At 31.5% G+C, this 12,844-nt stretch overlaps 1 protein-coding gene across 2 annotated transcripts; it reads left to right on the top strand.

The window, feature by feature from the left end:
• Positions 1 to 4,538: 4,538 nt before the first annotated feature.
• Positions 4,539 to 12,483, top strand: LOC137921802 (toll-like receptor 3). Of its 2 annotated transcripts, XM_068764638.1 has the most exons (4): positions 4,539 to 4,655; positions 6,385 to 6,438; positions 7,646 to 7,676; positions 9,461 to 12,483. In XM_068764638.1, exons 3-4 carry the CDS (start codon positions 7,646 to 7,648, stop codon positions 12,010 to 12,012), a joined length of 2,583 nt encoding a protein of 860 aa, XP_068620739.1. In that variant the 5' UTR covers positions 4,539 to 4,655; positions 6,385 to 6,438; the 3' UTR covers positions 12,013 to 12,483. The 2 variants fall into 2 exon arrangements, with proteins under 2 accessions (XP_068620739.1, XP_068620740.1); XM_068764639.1 differs by lacking the exon at positions 6,385 to 6,438.
• The last annotated feature ends 361 nt before the right edge of the window (positions 12,484 to 12,844 follow it).

Below are 12,844 nucleotides of genomic sequence, written 5' to 3'. Positions count from 1 at the left end.
GACCGATTTTTACCAAATTTTATATCCGTATTCAGTAGGTCTGAGAATCAGCTACTATCTATTTTCCATACCCCTAAGTGATGAGGGTGGTCCACTCCTAAATTTTTTATTTTATTTTTTATACAAATTTTTTGGTTTTTATTTTATTATGATACAGCATACAAAAATACATACAACCCTAAATTTTCACCCCTCTACGATCAATCCTTATCTTTAATTTGTTAATTAAAAACTTTAATTTTTTTGCAAAACAACGTTTGCGGGATCAGCTAGTTTATGTATAAAGCGTTATAAAGTTATATTTAAAATATATGTTGATTCGTCTAAAGACCTAATTAAAATTTAATTTTCAAAATTCAAATTCAAAATTCATAATTTAAAGTTCAAAGTTCATAATTCAAAATTCAAAATTTAAACTTCTACATTCAAAATTCAAAATTCATAATTCATAATTCAAAATTCATAATGCTAAATTCAAAATGCAAATTCTTAACGTCACATGTGCCTTTTAAAGGTCGATTATTATAAAATTATAAGAACTACTAACGGCTCGGTATGCTGATCTGCTGAGAATAACCAGCTACAACAGTATTTTTACATGTAATTTAATATTTTTACGTGTGCATTATAATATCAGACATATAAATAAGTCAACTAATCAAGTTCCTCGCGTTACGATCATTCAAAAGCACTTGAATGTTATAATAATATTTATTTAATAATATACCTATAATTTTTAGATTTATAACAAAATAGAAAATAGCTAAGAATCTTGTGGAACTTTATAATATATATTCCGACCCGTGAAGGATTTGTTAACTTTAAAACACGGAATATCGGTGTTACGAATTTACTTTTATTTCTTGTATTTATCATTTGTCTGTCACTATGTTTTACTTAATATTTTAAATTTTAACGCATACATTACATGTCAATTAATGATTCGGACTAGTATCTTCATTCTACAGGAGAACAATAACAAACAACACTTCTCTTTTAAATTTTACATTAAAGGAACAAAAGCAAGGAAAGACTTGTTGTGCTTGATAGAGTTATTTTATGGAAAAAAAAAATAAAGTTTCGTCATAAATAGATAAGACAGGGTCCATAAATGCGTGAGTTGTACCTCAAATTAATAATTCATTAATAAGAGAATGAATACTTCAAACAGCTACTAATATCCTGCCATACATTAGTAAAAGTACATAAAAAAAAGGGTAGTAGTTATTCAATTTATAATTTATTGAAGATAAATGCAGGATTTTATATTTCAAAATAATCCCGGGTAACCTATATTATCATAAATAGAACAATTTGTTAAATAATTCACTTTATTTAATAAAATATTATCATTTGCTTACCAATATGAACGAAATGAAATTTCCACGAGTCGTTTCTTCAACCAATTTCTTTTCTTCCAAAATTGAAATCAAATTAAAAATTAACTTCTGGTTTAACCATCAATCGAATGAAATAATTTTTCACACGTTACAATATTTCGAAATCTTCATCAAAAATTCTAAAAAAATTTGAGTTTTTTTTTAAAAAGAATCGTATTTTATTTAAAAAAGCAATGTGGACTCGAGAGAACACTGCCGTATATCAGTGTAATGATAAAAGTTCCAACACAACTTCCAGCAAGCGCTGATAAATAGATCTATAAATATAAGTATTGGATAGTAGGGATGTCGTTTTACAAATAATTATAATAAATATATATATACATGTCGCAAAAAATTAAGTTTCATAGCAAGAAAGATATACTTTTCTGTTTTAAATCTAAAACTAAAATGCATGTCTTTTAACAAACCTTATTACAGCGTACAAGAGTTTTAATTTATCGAATCGTGTAGAACTTGATTTGTTGGCTCCTTTACATGATATATATTTCAATGATAAAAAGATATACATCAAACAATGTAAAATTTAATTAAAATAAGCAACTGTTGAGTTTCTAGCCGGCTTTTCTATACAGCATACCGAGCTGGTGGTACCTATAAAGTTAAAAAAATCGATGATTTAAAAGCGCATGCGCACGAATTCTTTTTCTTAATATTAAATGGCGTTTAGGACGTTGTAACATAAATTTGTTGAATTAACTTTCTAAATCAACGGTAGTGTATTTCGCATACCAAAGAGTTTCAAAAAAATTTTAATAATATTTAATAATAATCATAACAATCTGTGACAGAGGTGGCCAAACTGCGATTCGCAAGCCACATGCGGCTCTTTGAACGATTATTTTTGGCTCCGATTGACTGTCGAATTATTTTAATATTTAACTTTATATTACCTATAACAGCGGCTGGAAAATCGAAACAAATTAGTAATGTGAATAATAATTATTATTATTGCACCATAAAATTAGCTAAATTCAAACACCGATCATAATTAACTTACCGGCATCTTAAGTTTTATTAGCAGTGCTGTCATATACATGTTTCATTATATCTAACTTCAATACATATTTTGTACTTTTGTTTAAATAATTTCTATGAATATGATTTATGTAAAAAAAACATTTCTTCGCGTGTTTTAAATATGTATTCAATTGCGACTCGGAAAAAAAAAAACAATTGGCCTATTCAGAAACAATATTAAATTTACTCTTTTGCTGTTATATGTAGGTGGAATATTTGTAGATAGGTCTTTTTTTTATTTAAAAAATAGGCTTATTATAATTTCTACACAAAAAGTGATTCAACTAACATTATGCAAAGTTTTTGGTTTATTGAGAATATGTAATAATATTTTAATTTTATTCAACTATTGTTATTATTGTCCACTTTTATCATTTGTGGCGATCACTTCTGTATGACATTTCAAAAGAGATCAATTTGATTGAAATCAGAATCATATTTAGCTTCTGAACCCATCCTGAATTGATAAAAACCCAGAACAAAGTTGGATGTGCAGCCATTTTTTTTGTTTTAACCTTCACAGATATCGTTGAACAACTAGTTACTCCAAAAAGATATTTTTTTGATTTTTGACTAAATAAACTTTATTAATATATCACTTAATAATTCATACGACCATTTTTTCATCCGATGTACGCCCACTGCAAGGCATCCAGAGATTTCCCGTGACCATAACTATATCGTCGGTCTACCTATTGTGGGGCCTATTCACGCCGCGTCTACCGACGCGTGGTCACTCGAGAACCTTTCAACTCCAACAGCCATCGACTACACGAGTCATATGCCCCGCCCACTCACTTTGACCTTGCACGGAAGTATACTCATATTGTAAAATCGCAAGCAGTTGCCCACAAAAGAGTTATAAATACTATGAAGATTAAAGAAAGGTACAATATAGCAAGATTATCTTTGTTTCCTGTGCTTATGTACATCCCTAATTATATAGACCCCCACTTCAAAGTCTATCTAGGGGGGATATATCTTTATCGCCACGCTCGGCAGGCGTATTGCCAATCGCAGTGTGGTATTATAATACACAAAGTACGCTACTGAAAATCCTCTTGTTACTGATTTGTGAGACAATCCCATATAATAAATTCAAAAAGTGTGAATTATATAGGACATATCCAGAGTAACGATCCCGTGACCTACGATCACGTTTCAATTTTCTACCGCTGAGCTACCAATGCTCTAATGCAGAGGTCCAAAAACTTTTTTGTGTCGTAGACCCCTTGCCATGTTTTTCCGTATTGGGTAGACCCTCTACTTACTCCATATTGATTTACTGTAAATTTCTAACCGTAGTGAAGTTTAGTGTTAAAAACTTAAAGTAAAAACACATGTTAATTTATACATTTATTAATTGATTTTAAATTAAAACTACTCAAAATAAAATTTTGTATCTGTTATGTAAAATATCTCGTACGTAACATATTAATATTTTTTTACTTCATAGGTACTTTTATAAATAATCTAAATGTTTTGATATTATTAGATAGTATTATGTAAGTAAATAGGTGTATGTGTTGAGATCCACTATCGTGGACCCCCATATTCATTTCATGGACGCCCAAATTTTTTTTCGCTGACGTAGACCCCTTGCAGGTTATTATAGACCCCTAGGGGTCGATACAGACCACTTTGGGAATCACTGCTCCAATGTATGTTATATATAATTTAATATTATTTTTATCTACTACAACTTTTATTTCACTGATCTGAGATTGTATTGCATCAATAATTATTTTAAATATAGAGAAGTACAGTCAAATAGATAAAAACCAATTAATTTCAAGATTCATAGTGATAATTATTTTCATTGAGTACTTATTTTTGGTAAAAGACAAATAAAATCGTGTGTGATTGAATATTTACTTTTACAACATTTTTTTTAAATTAATTAAAGTAATCAAATTATTATTTTAGTAAATTTCATTATTACACAAAGTTTTAAAGTAAAAACTTGTCTGCCATTCTGTCTATTCTTTTTATTTTTATAACTTAGTACAATTAACTGAATTTGCTTCGTATTTTTTGGTACTGGCAACTCTAACGCAGACTATCTTTTATATTTGTATTGCATTATATAATAGTTGTCTCACTGATAGGTCAGACACTTATCTGTTTGCAAGCACGCCTCGTGCTTTTATTTAGTTTTACTTAATTGTTTGATAGTTCACAAGCCTTGACTGGTTTTAGGGTCTCGTTTAAACTTTAACAGGACTTAATAAATAGGTATGTATAAGTTTAATATATTTATTAATTAATGTCATCCGATAAAGCGCCCAATGTCATAGGCTTTTCAAAGATCGCCAAAATGGCCGGTCTTGCTCTGACTTCCCGTGACCTTGATTAGATTGTCGATCAAATACATACATATATACATATATACATATATATATATATGTATATATATATATATATATATATATATATGTATAAGAAATTCGCAAAGGATATTCGTAAGAATAAACATATATTTCATTTAATTTATTAACATTTCATGACTGTTATAAACCTAGGAAATTTTATAATTTTGTTTTGAGAGTGTCTAAATAAAAATATTATGGTTTAAAAAATTTTGGCTTCACACATTTCGTTTTCCTGATAACGTCGCAGTAAATGTTAGTAAGGGCATTGTAATATTTTTTACTATATAACGGCGTGAATAGATACGGTGCAATTCAATTCAATAATGAATTCTAAAAGCCAATAACTATTATTATAAACAAGGTGATTGATTATAGATGATAAAGCTTTAACACGTTCACTGCGGCTTGAGGTCGATTCAGCCTCATGGTAGACTTTGCACTGGTGCGGCGCGTAAAACTCGTGTTTTCTCTCTAGTGCGGCGGCTGTTTACACTCAATCGTATGAGGTATGACAAAGACAAATATAGCTTTCTTTATGTCTGCGAAGCATTGACTCAATATTGTAAAAAATATTGATGAACATGAGGCAGAAAAGGCCTCAACCGCACTACTAGGAAGTTCAGCTTGAGGCTGATTCGACCTCAGCCGCACCAGCTGAAAGTTCATTAAAATTGGGCCCGCAGTGAACTTGTTAAAGCAACATAAGTATATTTCTAATCATTCTGTATAAAGGGATCACGCTGAAATATATTACAAGCTAATAAATTCAAGCAGTACAGTCTGCGGCGACAAATGTAAAATATTCTTTGTTGATGTTGATGTTATTAGCCTTTAAGCCTTTACAACTTCACCGAAGCTGAGTTCACGGAGTAAAAGGGTCCGTGAAAAAAAAATTAAAAGGATATACAATAATTGATACGCTTGGTGGACGGATCAGCGATCACAGATGTGGTACGTCGAGGACACTGTCGCACATCATTCGGAAATTTGTGAGCAGTGGCAATCCTATGTAATTACTGCACAAAGTGTAAATTATATAAGATTATATCGCGGGATTAAAACCCGCGTTCTACAATTGAAGTGTGAGTTCATGCCGCTAATTTAAATATATATATAACTATTCGTAATACTATATTATCATTACGTAATTTATTATTTCTAGAGAGCAAATGAGTTATTACACCTTTAAAGCTGTTACATCTATAGCCAACCAATCTACATTTTTAATACAAATAGGTCATATTAAGCGCTATCATATGTTTAAACATGTTTCATTGTAAAAGCAATATAAAAATTTTAAACCAAAATTTTGTTAATTAATTTTTGTCAATATATTTCATATTGAATAACCTATACCATTCACTTCTGTACGTTAACATATAAATGCCAGAAAAAATTTATTTAATATAAAACATGAATCAAATTTAATTCAAAATAAAGCCTTAAAGTGTGCTGAACACGGCCTGAACTTAAAAGAGCATAGAACATACTCGATCGAATATATCACCACTTGAATGTGATGATACACACCAATGTTTGTTTGGTGATATTAAAAAAAAAACTTTGCAAATATATGTGTATTGTTCTTCCAGCTTCTTCTCCACGAGTATAACAACTTGCGAAGCAAAGTGGAAACTAAAAAATAGGTAAAAAAATTTTTGATGACCCATTAGAGTTCTGTTAGCTTCCAATGTTGAATAAATTATTTTTTTATCTTTATCTTTAAGGTATTAGTAGAAGGTATAGGGGAAAAAAACCCCTCCCAAAAAACCCCTCCCAAAAACCCCTCCCAAAAAACCCCTCCCAAAAACCCCCCCCAAAAAAGCGCTGTGTAGTAAACCCAGCGCTTTTTAATTTGTTAATGATGTTAGACTAGAGATAACACATGAGTTGGTATACTAAAAGCGTTCTCAGTGACAGCCGCCTTTCGGAACCCTTGCGCTCAATTGCTTCTCAATTCACCGGAAGACACCTACCTCCCATTCTTCCTTTGCATATCAATAAAGCAACAGCGTAGATACAGGCTAAAATTAATTATAGGTTATTGCAATAGCCTAATTATTTAATTAATAAGGTGTTAAATATGAATCCCAGTGCAAGGTATAAGTTTATGTTTATTTAATGGAATCAGGCGATACCTTGCGGAAGTCCATCCTAAGTAAGAAAAGGACCAATATTTAGCCACTTCCGCACATGCAGTGGTAGTCGTGCAACAGAGTGCACCGCCCGTCAGCCCGCTGATTAATGAGTATGCGGCAAACAATACGAATTACACAACTGCCACCGTTAAATCACTCAACACGTATTTCACCCCTCCACGGGGTGCGAAGTGCCAAACACAGAGTCACTTTGTGTTTGGCACTAATCGGTGTAACATAACTCCTGAAGATGCCCCGTGACGCATTGTTAGAACGGAAGTGGCTAAATATTGGTCCTTTTCTTACTTACTTTATATTTAGTTCAAATTTTATTGAAATCAAGTTACAATGCTATGATTATATTTTCGTATCCTTGTCGTTATGTTGGCACTAGCATACCTTTTCTGCAATTCATAATTTGCTCGGTGATGTTTGATTCGTATTAAATATCCTGTGGATAACACACTGTGTTTCAAAAGGATGTTATAGAATTCGCAAACTTTTTATTCGCACCAGGAATAGTACTGGCAATTTATGATTGATTATTATAATGATATTACATTCATAACAGGTGAGATATTTTTCGTTAAAAAAAAAATTGTTATCATTTTTTTTGTGTACTTATTTAAAGTCATAGATAGTATTAAGGTATTTTATATGTATAGGAAAACATTCATAAATGTGTATAAATCATATATATACATTTTAATTCCAGATGCCCGATACAAAAATGAAACTATTCTTATGTAAGTTACAACCCACTGAATTAAAACTAAAAAAAAATTAGAATCTAAGTCTTATGTATCTGTTCAGGCGATAACCCCACGAAGTTATTGTGACAATTCAAAGAAGAAATCATTCTTGTTCCATTGCGATAGAGTTTTATTTAGTTATCTTTATTCTAATAGAAACTCAAACTATGTGGTCATTTATTGATTAGAACTGGACTTAGGTTATAATAAAATTCATTCATAATTCTATAGACCATTTTACGACCTTAGTAATAGATTTCGAATTTGGAAGCGACTTACAACAAGCGTCTTTCGAAGACTCAGCAAAGTAGTTTGTTCATCTTGTATCTTACGCTGCGCCTGCTAATCCGAGGTAGAAGAGGAGCTCCACGAGGAACTCCAGTTCCTTAAGGACCCTGCAGTCATACCTTCTGCCTGCTATATGGCTTGAACACTGCCTCTTCACGTATAAATGTCCCGAACATATCTCTCTTCACGACCGTGTTAGCTTCCCAGCGTGGCCTTAAAAGAGAAATAACACCTCAGTGCAAGTCATCATTGGTAACAAACAATGGTAGTAGACTTTCGTCTTTAGTTATTGAAGGACATTAGAAGAAAAGATGACCATAGTTTCCGAAATACTGCCCAGCCGAATTGGATTCAAATTTTGACCTTTGTATATTACGCCGTATTTCTTCCATCTTCCAAAAGTACTTGTTAGATAAGAGAAAAGTGGAGAAAATAGAAAGGTATACATCCCTGTTTCAAAACCTAGATGAGGGAAAGAGTATTAAATAAATAAGAGCCTGAAAAGGGTGAACGTGTAGCTTTGGCAAAAAGCTTTAAGGCTTTTATATCTTTTCCCAATAACCCTGTTTAAAGTGAATACTCTGAGACACTATTGTAATGCGGCAGCAATGAATTCCGCCAGTACAAAATCTGCAGGAATATATAGATAATAGGCATTAATTAATTTTCATATATCATCATCGTGATGACAGCCGATAGACATCAATTACAAGATAGAGGCCGAACCCAAAGATCACTATGAAGACCGGTGTTCCGCTGTACATGTCCAGCGACTCCCGCAACCTCAACCATATCGTTCGTCCACCTTATGGAGAGGCCTTACTGATCCCGGGTGGTCCTTCGGTTCTACCATTTAAATATAGTATCCTGCATCGACTACTGCAGTCACCTCTTAAACGTTGCAGCCAAATATCATCTGGATGCTTTGGACTGATTTGATCGAAAAGCCCTTAGGTTAATTAACAACGAAAAGCTCTCAAAAAGCAGACTACACACCCTTAAACATCATCGTCGAGTTTCTCTCTTATTGGTTTTTATAGGATACACTTTGGAGGGTGCTCGAAGGCACTTTTCGAACGGATTGAGCTATCCATCCCTTATCGGACTACTAGGCGCAGGCAAAAATTTCATCCATACGATGTTGACATACCCAAAAGTCGAACTAAACGGTTTGACAGCACGTTTTTGGTGAAAGTCGCCAAGATTTGGAACGACCTGCCCGGGTATATTTTTCCTGATAAGTTGAACTCTGGAGCCTCGAAGAGTAGAGTGAACAGGTTTCTTTTGGATGGGTGTGTACCACCTTCGTCTTCATTTACACTTTCCATCAGATGAGATGGAAGATAAACGCTTATTCCATTACAACTATATAAAAAAAGAATTCTGGAAATCTATTTTCTATATTGTTTTTTGGATAGGAACATTTTGCATACAAGTTCTTACATATACAATTAATCACTGTGTAATATAACTAAAAATTTCTTTTTCAGGGGCCATTTTAATAATTCCCGTTTGGTCAAGCAGTACACCGCTGGAGTCAAAGCTGGGTTGTTTTCAAAACTTTGATCAAAACAACTGTGTTTACAATGTTACCTGTATAGAGGATACTAATATTTTTATAAATTTTGACGAACAACAAGGATGCAGTAAATTTTCATACACATACCAGTCATATCTTCCTGTTAACGTAATTTTTAAAAGAAAATCCTTCAATGATGATACACTTAGTATAATTTGGAGGAACACTCCCGTATATGCAATATTTGAGCTTAACATTAGTAAAAATAAATTTAAAAAAGAACCAGTATTAGATAATATGCCAAATTTAAAAATCCTTAACATGTCAAATAATGATTTGACTACTGTAAAATTGTCAAATGAATTCGAATACTCTAAATTAGTAGAGATCGATTTATCTTACAATAAAATCATGCATTTATATGTTGATAATACTGAAAATGTTTATTATGCCTTGCAAATACTCGATTTATCTCACAATGCACTTGATAAATTATCGGAAGAATTTTTTAGACGTTTCACTAAATTAGATCATTTAAATTTATCATACAACCATTTAACAGATTTATACGGTTCATTATTTGAAGGATTAAATAACTTACGTATTCTTAATTTGGATCATAATGATCTCATTGATGTCAATTCATCATTTTTAATGTTAAACGATCTACAGGAATTATCCCTAAAAGAGAATAGAATAGAGGAAGTTTTAATACGAGACTTTCAAAATCTAATAAATATAAAGAAATTAGATCTTAGTTCAAATGATATATCACATATTGAAGAAGGTGTATTTAATAATATGACTTCATTAAATAAATTGGATTTAAGTGACAACTTAATAGAGGACATAACGATGAAATGTTTTCATGGTAACCTTCGCTTAAATAGCATTAATCTATCTGAGAATAAATTGTCAAGCCTTCCAGATAAGTTATTTGTTTGGAAAAATATATCATTCTTTTCAATTAAAAATAATAATTTAGACGGTGAACTTGTGAAAGGAAAATTTGATGGGTTGAATAACGTGATTAGTCTTGATATTGCAAATCAAAAATTAACTTCTATAGGAGATACCGCGTTTTTCGGTTTAGACAAGTTGGAAAAGTTACTGCTTAATAATAACAGCATAAGGACTTTACATAAAAGATCATTTAGGTTGTTGAGGAACTTAAAATACTTAGATCTTTCTAATAATTTCATAACAAGCATTGATTTTGAAAAGGACCATCTTGAAAATTTAGAAATTCTTATTTTAAATTACAATTACATTATAAACGTGGTATATGACGATTTATATAATTTAAAAAATCTTAAGTTTCTTTACATGTCATATAACAGAAATTTAAATGTGGCCGCTAAGACGTTAAAAGAATTACATAAGTTGGAGAAAATAACATTAACTTTACTATACCCAGTTTTGTATTCGAACTTGTTTGATGACTCCATACCACTTGTAGATATTGATGTATCATTCTCTGAGATAAGGTTTGTAAGGAATGACACTTTCAAAGGTATGGCGGGTTTAAAATATATTAACATGTCTAATTGTCTAATAGAGGATGTTCAATTTAATTCATTCAGTTATACAGGAAACGTAATTACGATTGACCTATCTCATAACCAACTAACAAACTTTGCTGTTAATTCCACAGATCTTAATAAACTAGAGACGCTTTTATTAAACAACAATAAATTGAAAATTATTTCTTTTACCGCATTCAAAAACTTTCCTAGTCTTTTGGATTTAAATCTGTCGTATAATGATTTGAAAGAAATCCACGAGGACTCGTCCAAAGATCAAATTTCATTACTTTATTTAGATGTGTCCTTTAATAAATTATTGAGCTCTAATATCATATTTCTAGGAAATTTAAAAAATCTAATCCGCTTAAACATTTCAGGCGTTACGAATTCAATCAGTTTTGCTGAATTAAAGAAACTGCGTTTAAATAATTTACAAATCTCTCACGCCGGAATAAAAAATGTCTCCAGTCTTAACATACATGCTTTGAAACGTTTAGAAAACCTTGTCATGAATTCCAACGAAATATCGGTTATAGAAAAAGATACGTTTTTAAAATCTAAACGCTTGCAACACCTCGATTTGAGTTTCAATCATATAAAATACATCCAACCCGGATCGTTTAAACATAACATTCATTTAAAAACATTAAATATCTCTTACAATTTTCTCGCTGCCTTCGAATATGGAACATTTCGAGGTTTGATAAGATTAAAGAGTTTAGATTTATCTCACAACAGTCTAGGTGTTCAAGCGACTGAAATATTGACTGAAGCTGAAAATTTAGAATCATTAATAATAGATAGTAATAGACTTGATAATATAGATTATATTGGTTTATCGAAGACTTCTTTGGCCAAATTAAGCATAGGCGATAATCCCATTTCCTGCAAGCGAATTTCAACATATATGACATACCTTACTATTGAAATAACTGCGCAGAATATGAACGAATATAAAGAGAACTATAAAGGTTTAACTTGCAATAAACAGCTCTGATTCTTGTAAGTAAAAGTTTAGTAAAAGCTTATCATATAGTTTTAATATTAAAATAAGGTATATGACAAAATTATGTATGTAGTGTTCGCAAGATATATCTGGAATTTGTACGTAGTTTAGCGGGTCGGCAAGTTGAAATGGGAGTCAGAACACACTGCGCAGAATGGATGATCGCTGGAACCTTCTGGTTATGGAGTGGCGTACGTGGACCGGCAAGCGCAACGTAGGACCTTCACAAAGTAGGATAGACGTAATTCTCAAGTTCGTCGGAAGACGCTGAAAGTAGGTCACTTAAAACAGATCCTACTTGAAAACTTTGTGGAAGGCATATATCCAGCAGTAGATGACGGCTGAAAAGATATGAATATGTAATTCATGATGTAATAATTGAATATGTATCTAATTGATTGTAATTTAACAAATATAACAACTTGTGATTTTAATATATGATTGTATTTTTAACAATATGTAATTGACTTTTTTTTGTAAAATAAATTATTTCAAAAACCGAACTTTTTTCTTGTTTTAGTTATTTGAACTTAGTTCTTCTCAGTTTATCACAGCTTTATTAATGACTCCAGAAGATTTCAAGTGTGGTAGAAATTTTGATGTATTTCGCATTTTTAATTATATCTGCAACCTTTGATTTTTGTTTAGCATGTACAATTCATTAATTAGAAGAAATCAATCAACCTGTATATTATACAGGGAGTACGCGTGTGGTACGATGCGCAACCTCAGTCTCTTATGGTTTTTAATCTCCAGTGCTTTAATTAAAAAAGTTTGTTTAATTGACTCTATTTTTCTCTACTCACCTATACATGGTTATTAA

Source organism: Battus philenor, unplaced genomic scaffold, assembly GCF_028537555.1.
Source record: "Battus philenor isolate CCGP_79_NKW_IND1 unplaced genomic scaffold, ilBatPhil1.0.hap1 SCAF_19, whole genome shotgun sequence".
Taxonomy (NCBI): Eukaryota; Metazoa; Arthropoda; class Insecta; order Lepidoptera; family Papilionidae; genus Battus; species Battus philenor.
Note: the sequence above shows the minus strand (reverse complement) of the source record. Positions and strands in the feature narration are given on the sequence as shown.

Coding starts and splice junctions, on each gene's coding strand:
- LOC137921802 (XM_068764639.1), top strand. CDS start 7,646: ATGCCCGATACAAAAATGAAACTATTCTTAT. Junction 7,677..9,460: donor AAAAATGAAACTATTCTTAT/GTAAGTTACAAC, acceptor TTTCTTTTTCAG/GGGCCATTTTAATAATTCCC.